The sequence below is a fragment of the Schistocerca gregaria genome, chromosome X (genome assembly GCF_023897955.1).
Source record: "Schistocerca gregaria isolate iqSchGreg1 chromosome X, iqSchGreg1.2, whole genome shotgun sequence".
In the NCBI taxonomy this organism is placed as follows: Eukaryota; Metazoa; Arthropoda; class Insecta; order Orthoptera; family Acrididae; genus Schistocerca; species Schistocerca gregaria.
Window position 1 is genome coordinate 500,775,510 of NC_064931.1, and position 23,228 is coordinate 500,798,737.

General features: G+C 38.5%; 1 protein-coding gene across 1 annotated transcript in view; it reads left to right on the top strand.

Annotated features, from left to right (window-relative positions):
* Positions 1-7,835: 7,835 nt before the first annotated feature.
* Positions 7,836-23,228, top strand: part of LOC126297896 (alpha-soluble NSF attachment protein) — a 39,656-nt gene continuing 24,263 nt past the window's right edge. The window contains exons 1-2 of the mRNA XM_049989203.1: positions 7,836-8,043; positions 8,193-8,389. Coding sequence (XP_049845160.1) covers positions 7,952-8,043; positions 8,193-8,389 — 289 coding nt within the window. The 5' untranslated portion in view covers positions 7,836-7,951. The remainder of the gene's footprint in view (positions 8,044-8,192; positions 8,390-23,228) is intronic.

Sequence of the window (23,228 nt, forward strand, 5' to 3'; positions counted from 1 at the left end):
ATATCACAACATGTGTGTGGGAAGTGGTCAGATCCCTATATCTGAAAAACATTATGTATGTCTAATCATAAGGACAGGATAGGTCCGATGTGGGGAATTGTGATTTCAACGCATTGACGAGTATATCAGACTCTAAGAGACGATACATTCATTTCTTAATTATCTGAACAATACACCTGTGCAACGGTTCAAGTGGATCTGCTATAGCAGACAAAATACAACTGTAATATCATGAATACACAGAGTGTGTTCTCATCAGCTTCCCTAAGCAGATCCTTTCACGTTCTTTGTCGTTCTATCGACGGCGATATTTATTACAGTACATAAACCAATATCGATGATATCTTTCCAACCCTTCAGTTGACAGGAGTGCTGTTGATTATCACATAGTATAGGACGCCTGTGCTGTACAACGATTGTTTGAGAGAGTCTTGGTAGGATGCAGCACCTGACTGAAAAAGCCTGCAATCTGTTCTCGAATCTGACTGGCTGGTAGACCTAAATGTTAAACAATTTCCTAGAACTGAGGAGAACCAGGAAATCTAGTTGGTATGAGTGTGGACATATCATAATTTTTTTGGACGCTATACACATATTAATGATAACTGGATTGCCGGCCGTGGTGGCTGTGCGGTTCTAGGCGCTACCGTCTGGAACTGCGCGACCGCTACGGTCGCATGTTCGAATCCTGCCTCGGGCATGGATGTGTTTGATGTCCTTAGGTTGGTTAGGTTTAAGTAGTTCTAAGTTCTAGGGGACTGATGACCTCAGAAGTTAAGTCCCATAGTGCTCAGAGCCATTTGAACCTTTTTTGATAATTGGATTACTTGTTCGAAATGTGTATGTGTTGGAATGTAAAGTTATTGTGGTCAGTGTTCCAATATGTGTAAAGAAAATGACGTGGGTGGGACTACGTCCAGTCTTAAGGGGGTATAGATCTGATGTGGAAAACTGCAATTTCATCGCATCGATAATCGTAAGGGGTATGAAAGATCTTATGTGGAAAATTATGTCCACTCATGAGGAGGAAACACATTTACAGGGGAAATTGATATTCCAGAGCTACAGTTGTCAAGAGGAGGTCTTTCCGATACTTTGCTCATTTTTGAATGTCAACAGATTGGTGTTGCAGTCGTAATACTTAATTGTAATAACAGTGATAAATACGTGGTTTGTTTCCTGGGACGCAACCCCTTCGTTTCCATGTATGTGGCAGATATAGCTGGTGGGTGGAACGAATGGGCATTTCTGGCTTAAGGCACAAGACACCTTGTGAGCCTCCTGAACCAGTCAGATTGGATAGAAGAAAGTAGTTGACCTCACTGTGTCGCCCTTTGAGAGGATGAATAATGTTAATAATCAGTACTTGATGAGGAGCCATCACATTCACGTGTGTTGCGAGAATTTTCACATTTTTACTCGGAAATTTGAGAAGATTCAGTTTGGCAAGTGTTTGTACTGGACGATTCTTCTCTCCAATGTCAGTTGATCGGTTGGCGGCTGGTAATTCATGATGGTACTCTCTCTGACCTCTGAATGTCTGCAACGACTGCCATGATATTCCACTAGCTGAGTGTGCAGCTGCCGACATGGCCTAGGCATGGCGGTAGCATACAGAAGTTGCTGCGATCTCCGATGCCTAACTGCAACAGCAACTACAGAATGAATCCCTCCATCTTCTTCCTGGTTTAGCAGACAGAAACAACATGGGAATTCTACAGTGCTCTTAAAAATACAGATAGCAGACATGTAGTTGGTCCGGAATTATACAACTGTTGCGGCATAAATTCCAGCCGAAATTTGAGATTGTAACTGCAATTTTATTCAGCACCACAACGGAAGTAGACACTTGAAAGAGAGGGAGCCAGACATAGAGACAGAGAGATAGTGAGCATGTGTTTCGACAGAAATTTCTTCAGTATCAATATCAAAGTATTGCCACCACCTGATGCTCTGTCTGACAGGAAATACCTGGAGGTGCTAGGCGTAGGGGAGGAGGGGATTTGATCAAGGAAAGGGGGAAGGTTGCTTCTCCCAACGTCCTCTGCTAGTAGTAGTGTGAACTAACTCAGTCAGTATCTGCATAGAAGGGAGAGCACAAAGGGTAGAAAGTTCCAGTTACCTGACATGGAGGCTGTGTGTCTGGGAACAAAACAGGAAGTGAGTCTGGCGTGATATTTCAAAGAAAGTCAACATCTTTTATCACACATTCATCAGCAGGCGACAGGTGCCACCAGTCCAGTGATCTGGACTCAAGGGGTCCCCTGTGATCCAGCCAATGTTGTGTGGTGTGCAGTGCATGGAGAATCGTTTGGGGGGTTTCTGCCACGTATGTTTAACATGATATAAAACACTGTGGGGTGAGTATTTTATATTGACACCATTTTCATATCAGTATTCCTTGTGTAATCTGAAAAAAAAACGAACTATTCATGTATTTAATTAACTTTTTCTATGTATTTTACGAGACCTAGGTTTTCCAAAATTAAATAAACAGCAGAAAATGATGATCTCTTCTCGCCAGATAAAGAGATCCAACCCCTGCAAATTGGTATCCAAACTGAATTTCATAAATAAGGAATATGTTAGTATTCCTTCTGCAATGAAGTTCAATTTCCTCTCGTGTTATGCTTCCAGTCCACCAGCGACTGAGCGATTTTTCTCATCAACTTTTGCTGGTGATGGTGAGGAGGGAGAGGGGTAGCAGTGGTGTGTGGTGTCCTCTGGTGATGATATTGTGCACTAGCTTAGTGGATCAAGGTAGGTACACACAAAAAAATTTCCAAGAAGACGATACCTGCAATCTGCAGTAGTGTAATTATGTAATTAGGACGAGTAGTTGCTGGGCAATGTAATGTTCGCACCTACCAGTAAGCAGCCCAGCATAGAGCAAATCATTCCCACCATCTCTCCTTGTGGGGGGAGGGGAGTGGAGGACAGAGGAGGGGGGCTGGTCTTTTCCTGCCAATTTCCAACACAGTAGCACCCAAAATAAAGTAAATAAACTAACCTACATCCTTTCTCTCCAGCAGCTCAGCACAGTCCAAGCCTTTTAACTCCAGATGTGGCAGTGAAGGGAATGGAGGAGGGGAGGAGAGGGTTGGGTGATTTTCTAGAGGCAGGTGGGATAAGTAATTGATCGATTTAATTAATTAGTCAATTCATTTGATATAAAAAATTCCCCTGTATCAGAGAGGGTGAGGGGGACGGTTGGGAGGAGGAGGAGAAGGGTGAGGGTTGGGGGTTTCTCAGAAGGATGGATTATACTCGAGGGGCCATAAATCAGCACCCAGGGGGGCATAAATGAATTAGCATAGCAATAGATTATCCCATGAATGTATGCTTTCGCTGAATATATACAACATGTACTAAAAAAATGCTGCAGAACGTCCATTACCCCTACTAATTTCAGGTTGATGTGCTGAATGGCAGGTTGCTCTAAATGTACAAAAATGTAAGTTGATGGTGATGAGTAGGAAAACTCATTATGTAGCATTGAATACAGCATCAATAGTGCACTGCTTGACACAATGATACTGATTAAAGTTTTATTGAGAGAATTTGAGGAAATTTAGTTCTCCTATAAAGGAGATGGAATATTTAACACTAGTGGGACTAATTCTTGAGCATTCCTCAAGTGTTTTGGATACCCACCATATCAGACTAAAGGAAACATGGGATGCACTGCTAGATATACTACCAGTAGGCTCGATCAGTACAAGTGTATTAAAGAGATGCTTCGTTAACTCAAATGGAAGTCCCTGGAAGGAAGTCAGTGCTCTTTTCACGAAGAACTATGCAGAAATTTAGAGAACTGACATTTGAGACCGACTGCAGAACTGTTCTACTGTTGTGAACACATATTTCTCGTGGGGCACACAAAGATAAGAAGAGAGAAATTGGGGCTCATACTGAGGCTTATAGATAGTTGTTTTTCCTTCGCTCTATTTGCCGGTGGAGCAGGAATGGAAATTACTTGTAATGGTACATAGTATCCTCCAACAAGCACCTACGGTGGCTAGTGGGCTATGTTCATACTTTAGACGAAAGTAAGAGGTGCTCTAATAGGAAATAGTATAAAGGAATTGAATGTCATTGAAAGGGTTGAACACATCAGCACACTAGTCCAGCCTAAAATGTCATGTATTGCATAAGCCATACCCATTAAGAGAAAATATGTAGCACAAATGAGAAACACCTGACGTGGTTCATATGGAAAGGTGTGTCGTTTTGTGTAGGCAGGGATCAGCTGACGAAATCGCCTACAGTAGGGGGCCTAGATTTAACAAGCTGTGATACAAAATGTTCAGCCCTTCTTATTAAATACATAATAAATACACTGTAACTGTCTGCAAGTCTGTTGGATGTACTGAAGACTGCAGTGGCAGAAAAAACATAGGTTACAGACAGACACTGGGAACTACATCTAGGATCTTATAACTGGAGCATAATTCATATTAGAGAAGATTCCTGATTAAAGGTATTACACAACAAAGACAATAATCAGAAACTGCATTCCTAAGGCATCGACTACACACCGATCAGCACAGCGCCACAAAACAACATCAAGGAAGCGCTGACCTATGTGCCAGAGGCAAAAGTGGGGAGCACCACACCTTGAGGAAGACAGAGTTCAGTGTTCTGCATCAGCATCAACTTAAACAGCCGCCCATCGCTGGTCTGGCCCTGTTCGGTTGCAAACTTTGAGTTCATCAGCACTTAGTAATAGGAAGACGATACCTGGCTTGTATTTGAAAGTAGTAATAGCGAGTAAAAGTAATTGTATGTAGAAGGCAGAGGAAGCACATCAAGCCACCCCATAACAAGAAGTAACATTATGTTTCTTTCCTTTTTAGAAATAAAGTGTTCTATTAACCTCCAAGTGTTATGTTTTTGGATTCTTGCCACAGGCCACCACAACTTCTCTCCTTCCTGGTTTGTGTTGGTACCGACTCCCACAGTATCTGACACAACAGAAACATTCAGAAGAAAACCCCATGCAAGATTAAACACAAAGTCTTGAACTAGAAGACAGTATGGATGGATCTCAGCGATAAATACATCAGCTCACATACACTCAGTGGCATATATATTTATAAGTGATCTAATCCCAAAAGCATTGCAACACCAAAAAATAAAACTAACATGTCATCCATACTGCCCGAACTGCAATGTGGTTGACACATCCAAACACCAAATAATAGGCTATCAGAAAATTACAGATCTGTGGAAATGGTAGAGTTCAGAATGTCAGAATTGTTATCGACGAGTAATAACGAAATGAACACTCAGAAAATAATGTGTATGGATGTCCGAGCATTTCCATCATCCAAAACAAGGATACTCGCATGGTTTAATCATCTCTGTACAGTACACTGTAGAAGGTATAACGAATTTTTTTGTACAATCGATGTTATAAAAGTTTTAGTTTGCTAACATGTGGAAAATTTATAACAATTTATTTGTGGATATATATCAGATGACTAATAGCCAAATTATTAAAAAATTATTAGAGTCTCTTCCCAGTGGTGTATTTGGTGCTTAAACAAGTAGAAAATAGAATGCAATATCTGCACATGTCCCCAGAGATCTCCACCGCTTCTGCTGGCGAGTGAGTGATATGCATACGCATTACCCTGTGCACGGGCACCTCCTTAGAAGCAAAGTCGGTGGCATCCCACACAAGGCAGAAAAGTATTGACTTTTGCCAGGATTGCTATCTTGATTGTTGGCTATATCAGATGCAAGAAAAAGACCAACTATTTTCTTTTTCTCTTGCTGTCCAGTTGTGTGGGATGCTTCATCACATTGCTGGTGGCCAAGGCATATGATGTCTGCAGGTAAAGGCTTTCGGGCTTCAGCTGTGGGTGGACAGTATCTGATTGTAGTTCTCTAGGGTCTGTTGGTGCTACTATATGAGAAGCAGCAGCAGTGTCAGTGGTCACTAAGCTGGCAGCTTGGAGACACGTGTGATAACACTACTCATTTTTTTTACTTTGTTTAAAATATAGTACATTTTTCCACCATTCCTATACAGTGTCTGTGGTGGATTGAAGTAACTGTTTGTAGTGTAAATTTACCGATGTTGTACATGTATGTGTGTTTGTACTTAGTTTTCATGTCATTATTTGCAGGTATGTTATAAACTTACAGTGCTGTAACCCTCTAAGTCAACCTTATGGTGACATCATTGTTTTCTAACATGTTATATTTGAGCTCCTTGTAGACTTGGCCCTGTTTGTTCCACTTAAACGTTATTTTAAGACAATATAATAACTTGGACAGTGTTATCACCTCTAAAATTTCTTCTATTACCTTTAGAACCATAGTAAACCAACATTTAAGTACTTCTTGATATTAAAAGCACAAAAATAATATAAATTTGGGTAAATTTAAAAAAAATTAAGGCGCAAAGAAATTAACAAATATGATCGAAGTGTCCTGGTGTTTTGTTTCAACGAATAGGTCAATGTTTCATTAGGTATGTTAGCGACTATACCAGTAAAATATTTTATATCAACAAACTCTGGTACCGAGAAAATGCGTCTTTTGCTTAACTGTTTTGAAGGTGTTTTATCTTCTGCTGTATCTTCACAGTTGTGAAAAAGAACATATTTATTGAAGCCCATTTCCAGTTAACAAGAGATAGCATCATGGTATTTATCGTTGCATCCATCTTCGATAAATCTTTCGATACCAGCAGGGTAATGTTTATTTTCATACTGTGCAACCACACTTCGATTTGATATCTCCTGTATGATTTCGTCCGAACTTTAGTCAAGAATTTTTTCTTGTAATAGAGGTTCATCAATAGAATAATCAAACAGTGTGTGAAGTCTCGTATTGTTAAGCTGTTTGCTTTGGCTGAAGCATTTGTGACATTTCAAACACTTGTTCTATTTCTTATGGATTCCAGGCATTGTTTCCGATATAATGTACTGTAAACTGCATACTGACGAGATCCTAGCTCCTGTTTACACTCTTACCATACTATAACACCATTAATCTCTTAGCAGCGCTCATTTTCAAGATAATAAGAGTCTTCGCAACATGAATCATGGCCTAAACAAAGTAATGACAACACTATGGAGCTACTTTGATCCACTTTGTCAGTGGTGCAAAGTCATCTCCAGTATTCCCAGAAAACAATCTTCACGGCTCCTTTCCACCGTACAGTGCTAAAAACACACTGATTGCAAGTTTGTGAAAGAAATTTAGATAATAACTAATTTCTAAATATAAATGAATGTCACTTGCCTTCTGTATAAGTAGTTTTCTGGTAGCAAAAAAGCATTTTTTCTTATCAAAAATTACCTCAATAATACAGTAGTGCAGATTTGGTTATCAGAAAATATCCAAGATAGCGAGTGGCAGAATAACTCAAACACATGCGCTTTTAGAAACTGTCAGCTGTTGGACAAAATGAACGATGTTTGGAATTGTTTATTAAGATAGTTTCTAACTAAGACTGAATCTTTTTTCATAGACAAAGAAAAGTTACTCCCCTGGGGGTAAAGTATCCCCGGTTTACCAGACCAGTCCGCAAATAAAACAAAATGTGTATGAAATTAATTGCGACCAGTGATTTCGCGGACGTTCTTGTAAGAACGATATTTTGCTATATAACTAAATTACACTTCACTCCGCGAATAATGACAGATTCTCTATCTCTACGCAAAAGTAATTTGACATTTTTGATTGATCACAATTTTGGCTGATTATACAAAATTAGCTAATCAATAATTAATTTCTATTTTGTTCGATCTATTTGGTTCAGTTTTCATAGTTTAATCTGTGTGATAGCGCTATTTCTTAATTGTGAGTGGGATATCTGTGTGTAACTGCTTTGGTTTTTCGTATAGCAGTTCCCTCTAGTGGAAGATCATGAATTCATTTAGTCAATAAGTGAAGGTGTGTGTGTGGTGGGTTTGTGAATAATTTTCTGTGAAAAATGGCAGACAACGAACAGAAAGCGATGCAGCTGATGGCTGAAGCTGAGAAGAAGCTTAATTCTTCGAAAGGATTTTTCGGGTCGTTGTTCGGGTTAGTAAAGTTCTGTCCGTACATGAGTTTTACGTACGGGAGTTACGTCAAAGTTGCTTATGTTGCGAGTAGAGCCCACTGTGTGAATCAGCTGCCAAATGTCATTTTAGGATTGTGTACATAATTCTTTCGTTTTCATTGTTCTGCAGAGGCTCATCTAAATTAGAAGAAGCAGTTGAGTGTTATCAAAGAGCTGCTAATATGTTCAAAATGGCAAAGAAGTGGGGGCAAGCGGGAAATGCGTTTTGTGAAGCTGCGAATCTTCATGCAAAGTCGGGCAGTCGGCATGATGCAGCCACTAACTTCGTTGATGCTGCCAATTGCTACAAGAAGTCGGAGCCAGAACGTAAGTATAGAGGTATTTGTGATGTAGGGTTGTAAAATTGTGTTAGGTCTTAGGTTTTTTGGTCAGAATGTTTCCATAGCAATTCATGTTTACATGATTTTTACCGTCTCATTGTTAATATTCATCCTCGCTAATGTCATATTTTAGGATTTCCGCAAATAATCAAAGATTAAAACCAATATGCATATTGTGCCGAACATCGTGTGTAATTTTTCAAATGCTTTAAACTTACAGCATGAATGTCTGTAGAAGAACTGCGTAAATTCTTTCAAAGACTGCTTAACTTCGCGTCTTGGCCCTCGCATTTTAACGAATGTTTAATTTCGGATCCCTCAGTTATGACAGGATTCTATGTTATTAACCAATCCATCAGGGTTGTTTATAAACTGGCCGCGCCGTATTCCACTAAGTGGGAAGTTGAACGTTTTGGAGAATCCATATAGTTGTTTTGAAAATAACGTAGTTCGTGATGGTGTGTATCCGAGCCCTGTGTGCAGTATATGTTTGTGGAACTGTACTGAAATTTGGGCCTTTCTGCGTAAAGAGTATCCTTATTACTGGTACATGTATAATGCAATCTCATGTAGTGTAATGGAAAAACGGATGTTTATTTACGTGTATATAGCAATAGTTGGAAAGTCAGGGAAATACAGTATAAATACTGTGGCTGGTACAAATTTTCCTGATGATAATTTTGTAACATACATACATCGCAGTTAATTATTATAACAGTCAGCTTTAATATGATGTGGACAGTAAGAAGTGTTCTGTACCCAGTAGTCCACTAGTTCATTATAAACATTCTTGATGAGGGTGATGCAACTGTGACTTCAACACAAACCAAGGGTGAGTGTGCAAACGCAACCACCCCCCCCCCCCCCCCCCCCCCACACACACACACACACATGGTTACAAAGTTTCTGGAATATTACATGGTGATATCCTAGTGGAGATGACATTTTGTCATTGTTCACCCACCTAGTTCACTGGTGGTACAAGTTGTGTCTTCTGGAGGGATTCTGTGTGTCAGAAGCCACGCATTGCTACTGAAGTTTTCATCTGGCGGCCAACCGTAGTGTCATCTGGTTTCCCCTTTCAAGCAAGACGAGTTTCGTTCTTTGTTTTTTCGTTTGGTGCTTATTTCGGGAGATTTTTGGCCCGGACACTATCAGTGGACCACCCTGTATAGACATAATTTTCAGTGGGTATTTTCGTACTACAGTATCAGAAAGCTTCGCCTGTTGTTTGAGCATCCGATCCAATCATAATTTTAAATATGTTGTGGTTTTAAGGTGTTTGTCTTTTTGGCAGCATTAAATATTTTGTTGGTAGTATAGCATGTATTGAACACATTGGTCATACCAATAGAATCAGCAAGAATTAATTGGGAAAGTTACTAATGTATTCAGTGGGCCATCCATTACTTTTTTGATTCTGATGGTGAGACCAGTGCTTTATGGTGTGAAATTTGTTTATTAGACTGGCATTAAGTAATGGCAACATTCTGGGGTAAAAATTTTATTTAATCTTCGAAATCAGTATGACACACGAGTAGTAGTATTCTTCCAGCAGGGCATAATGAGCCATGCCTGAATCAGTAAGTAATGAGTATCTTCAGTCATATGTGGAATCTACATTTAAGAATATCATTTACATGAGGAAGAAATGGTAAGGCACTCTTAAATTGAGTAAGTGAAGTAACTTTTGCAAACAACATTTTTCACACAAGTGGGGAGTGGCTATCTGCAGTGCAACTTCTTTCCGAAGTTCGTATATGGCAGTAATGAAAATTTTTTGCTAGCTCCAATAATTTTTGGTGAATCAAAAGAATTTTTCTGCATAGTGTGTAATCTGATCAGATTACAGTAAGGCGATGGGTTTGTCTAGAGGCACAGGTGTGATGAACCACATGACGTGCGGGGGTAAGATAAAAATTGGGAACATATTCTGATAGTAACAGTTTTTGTTTGTCAACCATTATGTGCAACGGTATTGGGCATATCACATTTACAAAGAGTTTGAGTTAACCACTGACATAATATAAGTATCAAAAAACACAAGTCTTTTTTTTTTTTTTTAAGTGTGTTACATGGAGTTAGGTAGTACATATTGGTAGATGGAATGCTTATTTATCTTCAAATAACTACTTACAAATGGAGAATACATACAGATGTAGTTGTCGTTCGTTAAATTTAGATGAAGCTATCTGGAATAATTCTAGACATCTTTATTTAATATGACGAACTATTGCATGGGAAGCGTCTGGCATTTACAAGCTCTTCGTCAGTTAATTTGAACTGATTTCTTCCAATATTATCATCATTTTTACTTGTTACTATCATGCTTCTTTATGTTGAACAATGGAGCATGGTTAGGTTTTATGTATATATTTGTTTCATATGTTTTTAGTGACCATACTATTAATGTGTTTAGTTCCCTGAACTTCTTTAACCAAGAATCTTTAGGAGGGACTTTACCTATATGTCCTACAACTTCCTTTTGTAACTTTGTCTTCATATGTGCACAATTTTAGCACTTTCCTAGACAAGAATACCATATTATAGGTGTGAATGAATTAGTCCATAGAGCATTCATACTATATATACGAAGACAGTAACTTGTTCTCGAAAGAACAGTTGCTGTTGATGGCCGTGCAGCTTTTTTCTGGAATAAATGATGACTAACTGACAATCTCAGCTGCTGACAGGTGTCAGCAGCTAAGGTTGTCAGTTAGTCATAATTCACACTAGACTTTGTGTGTTTATTGTTCTCAACATTATTTCATGAAAAATATGATTGAATTTATTGTGCAACAGATGTTTTTATCCAGTATTTGATGTAGAAATACTTCGATAGTAGAGGAAGGTGACCATTCAGATTTTGCACATCTTTGAAATAGAGAAAGGTCTTGACTGCACAATTCTTTATTAAGTGTTACGCATTCCAGAATTTCATTGTCAGATCGAAGCTGCGGAATGAAGTGTACAAGAAATTACTAATAGAAAATATACAATGCTTACATGCACACTTATGTATATTTTGTGCCGTTAATTTCTTGTACATTTCATTCCACAGCTTCAGTCTGACGATGCAATTTTGAGGTGCATAATTCTTAATAAAGAATGGTACGATCAAGACCTTTGTATATCTCGAAGATATTTTTATGATTCATTTTGAATACCTATCCACACACCCAGAAGTGTATAACTTTCTCTCTCTTCGATCCAAGCCTCCAAGCTTGACAGTAATGTCATTCTTTGTGTGTTAAGTTTGCATGCATGTGGTTTTGGGAACATTTTATAGAATGATTATTTTCACTGAAGTTTCCTGTTGAAATGCTGTTAATGACAAATGAAGTATCGTCTGCGTACATGACAGCATTTCCACCTACTGTTTTGAGTGTTTGTTTATGTATAACAAGAAAAGCAGTGGTCCCAGCACTTACAATAAAAGCACAGCATATTTAACAAATTCAGAGTTTCAGTAGACATTTGTAATATTATTGTATACTTTGTTTTATTTCTAAATGCTGTTCTCTCTTTCCCATGAATGATTTCGTAATATCAACTGCTTTGCTCCTTATATCATAGCACTGAGCTTCTCTAATAATGTTATGGCACTCAACATGAAAGGTCAACAAACATACAACAAACTTCCTTCTCTTCATGTAGTTTCTAACAGTAACAAACTCGGCTATTGCAGTTTTAGTAGATCTACCACACCTTACCCATGCTGTGCCTCGTTAAAAATATTTTGTTCGTATAAAATTTAATATTCTATCTTTAATGACACTTCCTGTTATTTTAGATGATACAGTTGTAATAATTATTGATCTTTAATTTCCCTGACTTTCTGTACTGCCTCCTTCACATATGGGGATAACTTAACTTCTTTTTAAATGTTTTGGAACTATTCATTCTGTCATAGCTAAGATTGTAAGAAAAGTCAAAGGCTGTGCTACCCACTACAGGCAGCATTCAATTAGTAATACTGTGTGGTCCTTAGTGTTTTTGTAAACTGCATATTATTCTTTCTTAATCAGTTATTTGTTGGGAAAAGCAATAAATATCTTGTCTTGTGAGTAGTACTTTGTATGCATTTCATGACAAAAATTTTGCTTTATTTAATTTGACCATTTCCTCAACTTAATGTTTCTGTAAATAGTACTGACTTCTTGAGAGTTCAGAATTTCATTTCCTTTCTTGTAGACAGTTAAATTCCTCCTGTGTATGTGTTTACACCTTCCCTCTATTTCATCATGTAGGATGTTATGGTCTTTGTGACATTAGTAAAAGCCACAGTTGAGTTTTTGTGGGTAATGGATGTGGTTTCTTTTAATAGTTTGTTATGTAACCTCTTATTAACCCTATAGGCACAAGAATTTACTTAAGTTGGTTTAAACTGACACTTTGTGCATAGTTTTTGCCATTTCTCTTGTCCTTATTACACCTGTTGTGACCCAACTTTTTTTGTACTTACCATTTGTATGTCACATACTATTGGACATGCATGATTTAGGTTGTAGCCTAATGTTTTGCAAAATGATTCCCATCCCTTATTTATGTATCCTGTTATGCAAACATTTCTGGCCAAATGTTTTCGACCACCTATCACAATTGTAGATAAAACAGGTATTCCATTTTGAATATTCAATCATATCCCCATTCTGATAGTAAGACACACATAAAAATGTAAAGGCGAGACAGTTCTATTCAAATAGGCTTCATTCCTTCAGTTGTCTGTGTAGCAACCAATTTGCATTAGTTTACAGTACAATGTGTGTGTCAAGTTTATACCACATTACGTCGTAGTTGGAAGGAGGGGATTGGAATTGAAAATTTGCTGTAATTGTAGCTCTGCATCACAAAGTCTGTTCTAGCAGGACAGTAGTAATAAAAGTTGGCATACCCCAATCTACAGTGGTTTACACATTGCAGCAGTTCAAGGAAACTAGTGCCAGTGGAAGTGTTTCACATTCTTTAAGACCCCAAGTAACACCATGCAGGGAATATCAGTTTGTGTGTGTGTGTACAAAGCAAACAACAGAGGACATGTATTGCACTTGAAATTTGCAAGGAAGCAAATAGTATGTGAGGCGCTCTGATCTCTGTCTCAACAGTGTAATGCAGTCTTTGTGAATGAAGTTTAAACAGATAAATAGGGGTGGAAGAAACCTTCATTTTTTCAAACAAAATAAAGTGAAAAGATTGCGGTCAGAACAGCAACATAAAAACTGTAGTGTACTACAGTGGCCCTGGGTGTTATTCAAGGATGAATCTAAGTTTGATGTATTTTGAAGCAATTGTCGAATATTTGCTTGTCGACTTTGTGCAGAACATATGAAGAGTCAGTATGTGATGACCACAGTGGGGGATTGATCATGGTGTGGGGATGTTTTAGACAAGGACCTAGTGTCAACAAGGTTGTTGTACCGAGACTGAATACTGTAACATCCAAATGCACTAAAAATAAATGCAAAATTTCTTCAAAACGCAGGTAAAAATTCGATTGACATCTCCCTAAGAGACAGTCTCCACTCCATCCATCTGATTTTGTAAGAATAGATTAGATGTGATTTAAAGTCAAAGAAATAGTACTGATGATAGTTGAATGACATACACCAAATAAATTAATAGGAGGTTCTACTGATCTTTCCATGGTATACAAAACAGGTCAGAACACTGTTACAGTGGCAACGAAGGAAGCAAGCAAAATTTAAAAGAACGCCAAACTCACAATATTGGCAAAGATTTATCGAAGCTCGAAATTTAGCGTGAACGTCAATGGGAGGTACTGTTAATAGTTTCCACAGTGAAACTTTGTCTCAAAATCTGGCAAAAAAACCTACATTTTCTGGTTGTATGTAAAGTACATCAGTGGCAAGGCACAACCAATACCTTCACTGTGCAGTAACGGTGGTGAAATCACGACAAGGCCACTAAAGCATAGTTACTAAACATAGGTCTCCAAAGTTCCTTCACCAAAGAATACAAAGTAAATATTCCAAAATTTGAATCAAGAAGAACTTCCAACATGGGTCACTTAGAAGTAGATATCCTTGGTGCAGTGGAGCAACTCAAATTACATAATGAAGACAAGTCCTCTGGTCCAGATTGTATTGCAGTCAGATTCCTTTCAGAGTATGCTGATACAGTAACTCCATACTCAGCAATAAAGTACAACTACCCACTTCTTAGAAGTTGCACAAGTCACACTAATATCCAAGAGAGGAAATAAGCGTAATCTATTGAATTGCAAACCCATATCATTAATGCTGATTTTCAGTAGGATTTTGTCACACGTACTGTGTTTGAACATTAGAAATTACCTCAAACAAAATGATTTATTGACAAACAGATTCAGAAAATATCATTCTTACAAAATACAACAGGCTCTTTATTCTAGTGAAGTAATGTTGCTATCGGCAGGGGATGCCCAGTTCAGTCTAGATCTTCAGATTTCCGGGAGGCTGTTGACACAGTTTCTCACAAATGACTTGCAATAAAATTGCATGCTGATGGAGTATTGTCTCAATTGTGCACTGGACCCATAATTCCTTGTCAGAAAGGTTAAAGTTCATAATAATTGATGGAAAGCCGTAGAGTAAAACAGAAGTAATATCTGGCATTATCCCACCAGCGTCCCCTCTCCCACTTGGGGTGTGTGTGCGCGTGTGCAATGAGTGAAGTAATTGTCACCATATTGTATGAGCTTGAAATAGGCTATCCACCATCTTGAAGGTGTCAGTCATCAAATCTGTCTTGTGATGCTTTAGTCTTTCGATTTGCCCTATAATTAATGCAGCATAGTGATCTGCAATGACTGTATTTAAGACATGTAGGTTGATAATTACATTATCTATTAACATGTCAGCATTGTTACTGCACCTTGTGATACTATTTACTACAAGGTTAAGTTCATAAGTGTTGATTAGATCATTGACTCTCATTGTATAACAGTTTCCTTTGACTGTGTTAATGTTTACATCACTGGCTACTATTGTGTAAGGGAATTCCCAGATAGCTGTGGCTAACATTACTTAGTTCCTTTAGAAAATCATTTACATGACTGTTTGCAAATTTGTATAATCCTAATACTGAATGCTATTCGTGGTTCATGGTGTGGGTTCCTGTAGTCATGTCCTAGTTCATGAACCACGGGCAACGTATGAGTGGCCAAGTAAGTGGTCCCCACAGTCGGGGTACCAGTTACTTTGGAATAAGGCTGGGCATCTCGGACATATTCTGAGTTGTGGTCACCTTTGTGCTCATACGGCAAAAACTACCAAATCCACCGGTTCGTCCCTCAACCGTTAGTGGTAAAACCCAACGGGACTCGGGGAAAGTAAGGCTAGCAACATGCTTCCCTGGTACTATAAATACGATGCTGGCAACAATCAGAGCAAAATGCCTCGAACCTTTGGAGGTGACGGAGTCCCACCTCTAACTGACAAACCAGGGACTCCCAAGATACGACTTGGCAAACAAATGGTTGTGAGATGGGGAGCTGTTAATATCAATGGGGGCTACTCTGGGAAGAAGGTAGAGCTGGCCGAGGCTGCAAGTAAGATGGGGCTGGACGTTTTAGCTATTAGTGACATTTAGGTAACGGGTGAGAAAGAAGAGGAAGTGGGAGAATACAAGGTCTACCTGTCAGGAGTCAAAGCAGGAATAGCACAGTGGGGTACAGGGCTTTACATCAGGAAAGAAATGGAACCGAGCGTAGTTGCAATAAGGTATGTAAACGAACGACTGATGTGGATAGATTTGACAGTGTCTGGCAAGAAAATTAGGATTGTCAGTATGTTCGCATTGTGAAGGGACAGATCAAGATAAGAATGATAGTTTTTATGAGGCAGTCACTGATGTAGTTGTTAGAGTAAAGGACAAGGACAGTGTTCTGCTCATGGGTGATTTTAACGCCAGGATTGGAAATCGAACAGAAGGGTATGAAAAGATTATGGGTAAATTTGGAGAGGATATGGAGGCCAACAGGAACGGGAAACAACTCTTGGATTTCTGTGCCAGTATGGGCTTAGTAATCACAAAGTCTTTTTTTAAACATAAGAACATTCGCCGGTATACTTGGGAAGGCAGGGGAACCAGATCTGTCATTGACTATATAACAACAGATCAGGAATTCAGGAAGGCTGTGAGGGACACATGTGTATTCAGGGCATTCTTCGATGACACTGATCATTATTTAATCTGCAGTGAAATTGGGATTGTGAGGCCGAAAGTGCAGGAGGTCAGGTCCATATGTAGGAGGATAAGAGTGGAGAAACTTCAGGATAATGAAATCGGGCACAATTACATAACAGCAATCTCAGAAAGGTACCAGTTAGTTGAATGTAGTCGTTACAGTTATTGGAAAATGAATGGACAAGGTACAGGGACACAGTACTAGAAGTGTCTAAAGAATGTCTTGGAACAGTAGTGTGTAAAAGTAGGATGAAGCAAACAGCTTGGTGGAATGACACAGTTAAGGCAGCCTGCAAAAGGAAAAAAAAAGGCGTATCAAAAATGGCTACACACTAGAACTCAGGTAGACAGAGAGAGTTGTGTTGAAGAAAGAAACAAAGCCAAACAGATAATTGCAGCATCCAAGAAGAAATCTTGAAGACTTTGGAAACAGGTTGGAGACTATGGGTCAAGCTGCTGGAAAACCGTCCTGGAGTGTAATTAGGAGTCTTCGAAAGGGAGGTAAGAAGGAAATGACAAGTATTTTGGACAGGTCAGGAAAACTGCTGGTGAATCCTGTGGATTCCTTGGCCAGATGGAGGGAATTTTTTTGAAGAGTTGCTCAATGTAGGTGAAAATACGATCAGCAATGTTTCAGATTTAGAGGTAGAATGGGATAGGAATGATGATGGAAATAGCATCACATTTGAGGAAGTGGAGAAATGGTCAATAGATTGCAGTGCAATAAAGCAGCTGGGGTGGATGAAATTAAGTCTGAACTCATCAAATACAGTGGAATGTCAGGTCTTAAATGGCTACACAGGATAATTGAAATGGCTTGAGAGTCGGGACAGGTTCCATCAGACTGGACAAAAGCAGTAATCACACCAATCTTTAAACATGGAAACAGAAAAGATTGTAACAACTACAGAGGTATCTCTTTAATCAGCGTTGTGGGTAAAATCTTCTCAGGTATTGTTGAAAGAAAAGTGCGAGTATTAGTTAAGGACCAATTGGATGAAAATCAGTGTGGGTTTAGGCCTCCTAGAGGTTGTCAGGACCAGATCTTTAGCTTACGGCAAATAATGGAGAAGTGTAATGAGTGGAACAGGGAATTGTATCTATGCTTTATAGATCTAGAAAAGGCATATGACCGGGTTCCTAGGGGGAAGTTATTGTCTGTTCTACGAGATTATGGAATAGGAGGCAATCTTTTGCAAGCAATTAAAGGTCTTTACATGGATAGTCAGGCAGCAGTTAGAGTTGACTGTAAATTGAGTTCATGGTTCAGAGTAATTTCAGGGGTAGGACAAGGCTGCAACTTGTCTCCACTGTTGTTCATATTATTTATGGATCATATGTCGAAAACAATAGACTGGTGGGGTGAGATTTAGATACGTGAACACAAAATAAGCAGTCTTGCATATGTGGATGACTTAGTTGTGATGGCAGATTCGATTGAAAGTTTGCAAAGGAATATTCCAGAGCTAGATCAGAAATGTAAGGACTATGGTATGAAGATTAGCATCTCCAAAACGAAAGTAATGTCAGTGGGAAAGAAATATAAACGGATTGAGTGCCAAATAGGAGGAACAAAGTTAGAACAGGTGGACAGTTTCAACTACTTAGGATGTATATTCTCACAGGATGGCAACATAGTGAAAGAACTGGAAGCGAGGTGTAGCAAAGCTAATGCAGTGAGCGCTCAGCTACGATCTACTCTCTTCTGCAAGAAGGAAGTCAGTACCAAGACTAAGTTATCTGTGCACCGTTCAATCTTTCGACCAACTTTGCTGTATGGGAGCAAAAGCTGGGTGGATTCAGGTTACCTTATCAACAAGGTTGAGGTTACGGATATGAAAGTAGTTAGGATGATTGCAGGTACTAGTAGATAGGAACAATGGCAGGAGGGTGTCCACAATGAGGAAATCAAAGAAAAACTGGGAATGAACTCTATAGATGTAGCAGTCAAGGCGAACAGGCTTAGATGGTGGGGTCATGTTACACGCATGGGAGAAGTAAGGTTACCCAAGATGCTCATGGGTTCAGCAGTAGAGGGTAGGAGGAGTCGGGGCAGACCAAGGAGAAGGTACCTGGATTATGTTAAGAATGATTTTGAAGTAATAGGTTTAACATCAGAAGAGGAACCAATGTTAGCACTGAATAAGGGATCATGGAGGAATTTTATTAGGTGGCTATGCTCTAGACTGAACACTGAAAGGCATAACCAGTCTTAAATGATGATGATGAATGCTATTCCCCTTCCGTCAGTATTGTAGCCAGTTCAAGTAACATTGCTGTACAGGGGCCCACTGATGTTGAACGTCATCCTTCATTTCATTGTGTATATATACATCACCCCCCACCTTCATGATCAGAGCTGCATAAATTTGCCATCTTTTTAATGAAGACATTAGATGCATGTAACTAACACTTGTTTCCTGAGCAATATTTTTGGGAATTCCATGCCGCAGATAGACTTCAGAAATTTGTAAAATGAAGTTTCAGTCCTTGTTTCCTGCACTAAATGGTATTTAATTATAAGGCTGCAACAACTGTGACCATTTTCTTTACTCAGAAGTTGTCTTAGGTGTACATCAGATCACTGAGTAATAAAATTTATAATTGTTGCAAAAAGATCTGAAGACATTTCAAATTATTTCCCACATATGACAGAATAAACTGTTTAAATTGATAAATCGGCATTGTGATAACCGATGCCCTCTAATTTTAAAACACTTGTGAGTGAGACCTCTACAAGGTTATCTGGAAGAAATTTAAGGTGATTGAACTAACACAGGTAAATCATTCCAAAGTGTGGAAAAAGATAAAGCATTTCTCACTTCACATGTTATAATTTGACAGATTAAAGCTATGTATATTTTTTTAGAATGAATTCAGAGTATTCAAGAAATTTCATTATTTCTTATGTAAAATGTCACTACAGTGCGAAGCTGTTTATAGTACTGACATCTCTCACTATAAGTGGTGTCATATCTCAACTTCCAACAATTGGATAGATGATATAAAATTGTGAAAGTAAAAATGCACATAAACTTTTGTTGTTGTCTTTGCAGTATAATGAGGAAGCTATTTTGGTAACTGACAAGTGAGGATTATGCTGGATTTCACTGGAGTATTCACTGCGTGAAAATAGTACATGGATTTGATTGAATACTTCTATGAAGTACTGAGTGCGACAGACCCAACTGTAACATTGGATTTCATCAGCATTATAAAACCAGAGAAACTTGAAATTGATGTTAAATTAGCATAATTGTTGAGTCCAGATGTTAATTAAAGCAGCAAAAACTAATGTGATAACAAAGCTACTGAAAGTGGGGGGGGGGGGGGAGTTGAGGGAACGTCAGTTTATTGCAGCAATGAAGAGTAATTGTCATGTGTTTGTATTCGGTAGTTGGAGATGAAGTAATTGTCAAAGGAAGGCAGATTTTGTGAATGGAATAGCAGAGTCAAGGTGATTGTGTTAGCTACTAAACTGGTGCTATGCATGTTGTTGCTCTGGTGAGTGCAATATGAAGGTGATTCATACCATATTTTGCAGACTATAAGACACACTTTTTTTTCCTTCAAAAAATTGCCTCTAAAATTGAAGTGTGCCTTATACTTGAAATGAATATAAAATATCCAGTGTTTGATTTAAACTTCCTGTCAGTCATAAAAATGGCCTTATATTCAGTGCCATGGGAAATCTATCTCTATCTGGCAACAATGGATTCGGCTGGCAGCAGCAGTACACTGATGCAAGGAAAATGAGTAGTGGGGATTCACAACTGTGATAATTCTATCTGCCTCCCACCCCACCATCACAAACCCAGAACACTGTCTAGCCGATAGTGCCTCACTGCCGTCTGTGGTGTCACTGAATTTGAATTGAAAGTGATTTATGTTATTGGTAACAGTACAATATTTTTATTAGCAGCTAGTTTCGTAATGAAAAAAAATCAAGGTATTCATATGAGGAGGGTTATAAATTGAAAGTAATAGAATATGCAGAACAACATGGAAAAATAGCAGCTGAGCAGCATTTTGGCTCTCCACCAACAGAAAGTGCCATTCGTGATTGGCGGGATAATAAAGAAGAACTGAAAAAAAAAAAATGAGAAAGATTGAATGTGCAAATAGAATACTGAGTGCAAAATGAACAAAACTAGATGATGATGTTTTACAGGGATTTTAAAGGTCAGTTTGGTTTTATAAAGAAAGGTATTTTTAGTCTTGCTTTGCAACCAGACAATGAAAACAGTAAAAATGTGTTTTTTTATGCTTGAAAATCAATATTCATCTTATAGTCTGTAAAACATGGTACCCAATTTTGAACAAGTCTTCTAATAATGACCAGATTGTGATCCTAAGTAACATGAACAGACAAGATGCTAAATTTCAGGGGGATTTGATTTGTGGACAGCATGTACCTCTTTTAAATGAAAAGAAAAAAAAAAATGTGGAAAGTAACAAGACCTTGTGCAATTCACCAGAAGTTTTATTTCCACCAACCATTATCTCGGGCTTAGATGCAACGTAACAACTAGTATTTCATTCCTGATTTCTGGATCATCTCATTGTCTTAAGGCACTAAGACCCAAATGCCAGTTGAGTTGGGTCTTTGTGCCTAGAAACATTGGCCCGTGTGTGTGTGTGTGTGTTTCCTACTTCTGAGGAAGTCCAAAAGCTGAAATATTTCTAGCATTGTTTTTCATAATTCTTGCTTGTGACTCATCGCTTCCTCCATGAGGTGAGTAGTGATCTATCCTTTCTACATTGTCTGTAATCATGTCCTTAAACAAGAGGCTGTCTCCTCAGATGTTCCTCAGCAGAAGATTATTACTGACTGACACAAGTGGCCAATTTTTAATGAGGACATAAATGTGTGGGCAAATTGCTGGTTAAGCAAAAATGTCGTGCTGCATACAATTTTTTGAATTCAAATTTTTCATATTTTCTTTGAAACCTGAGATCAAGTATCATTATACGACTGATAATAGAATCAGTGAGCCCTGTTATGAAAGTTAAATTATGCAAGTGATATATTTCCTCATACTAAAAAAAGAATTTCCCAGAAATTTTGACTAAGTTGGAGTATGGGTCAGGATCCAATTGCATCCTTAATTTTTCCTTGAAAGAAGTATTCTGATAATGGCCATGTATTTAGCAGTTTGCTATGGTCTGCTCAAAATTGTGACTCTTAGGGTCATTGAAGTGTAAACTATATTTATCGTGGAAGTTTACTGATGATGAGAATGAAAATTGCAAAAGTAACACAGTTCCTCATTCATTTTTAGCCTATGGAAATGCTAAATAAGTAGCTTCTTGATCTCTCAGCAAAACAGGAAGAGGGGCACTCTGTGCCTAGTTTTTCCAACTCTGCTATGAGGCCCAAGCATATGAATACTGTGTGCAGATAAGTTGAGATTGAAAACTATGTTAGATCAACAGGTGTCAAGTGAATTTCACTCAGTTTGCAACCACTTGTGTGACCCTACTCCATCTCCAGCATTGTATTATTATGGTAAAACATAATGCCATACACAGGTTGCAACCATTGTATGCTGCAGTAAGCAGGATTCACATCATCTAGTGGTTTGTGGTACATTTTTAGTTCTTCTGTTTTGAATAAAGTCAGTGAATTTCAAAATTGTAATGAGAAACCTCCAACAGTTACAAAAGTTTAAATCACTCATACTGTTATCAATAACACTTGAATATAGTCTCAGATTGTGAATTCCTGTTACATTGCAATCACTGTGAGGTTTTGGCCTACAGACAAACTTTGGTGTACTAGTAAAGCAGTAATGGTGAAATTCATCCCTTCCCCTTGCAACATGATGAAAATGTCAGTGAAATCTCATTTGGAGAGAGATTTGATAATGGACTGTGCAGCTTCCTAAAGTGGATTTAGCTTTTTAATGGTCCTGCTGCTAAAGGACCTCTGTGAGGTGGTGATGGGGTTTCCTACCTCCAGACATCACACTAACTGCCCTTCATTGGATTTTAACTTCAAAATCTGTTATACAATTGAATGAGCATTGTGTAAGTTGTTTGATACGTATTACTTCTTCCCGAAAGTCCTCGTTTTTGTAATGGGCTAATATTTTGTTGTCATTGTCACAGGGCACACATATGACCAAATTGTAGTTTTGAGAGGGACTTCACATTTGTGTATACTGCATCTTGAAAGAGGTGGTTGTGAAGTGCACAGTGCTGTTAGTGATCCTTTATGGGGCGTTGCATGTTACTGCCACAGTGGTGTTGTTTGTGCCCATGATTTGCCAGTGTCTACTGTACTATTAACTGTATATCCATATTCTTTTGTGTGGGATGTCCCTGACAGTAAAACGAAGATGAACACCAGGTACTGTGAGCTTCTCAGTACAGACTGGCTGTACAGCACAAATGCTGTATGTGTTGAGGCGCTTCTAATCTAGACTTCAGTGTTGAATGGCATCCCTCACATAACACCTATAATGATGCTTTGTAGTGCTATTGGGTATCATGAGATGCTACAGTTTCTAAAACCAGTGACTGCAGTGTCAGGAATTTTGGTTGGGAGTGGTACCATGCATTTCCTGATTTTCTGATAAGACATTACGTATCACAGGTTTTAGCTGAGAGCAAGATTGGTGGTTACTTCCACATTA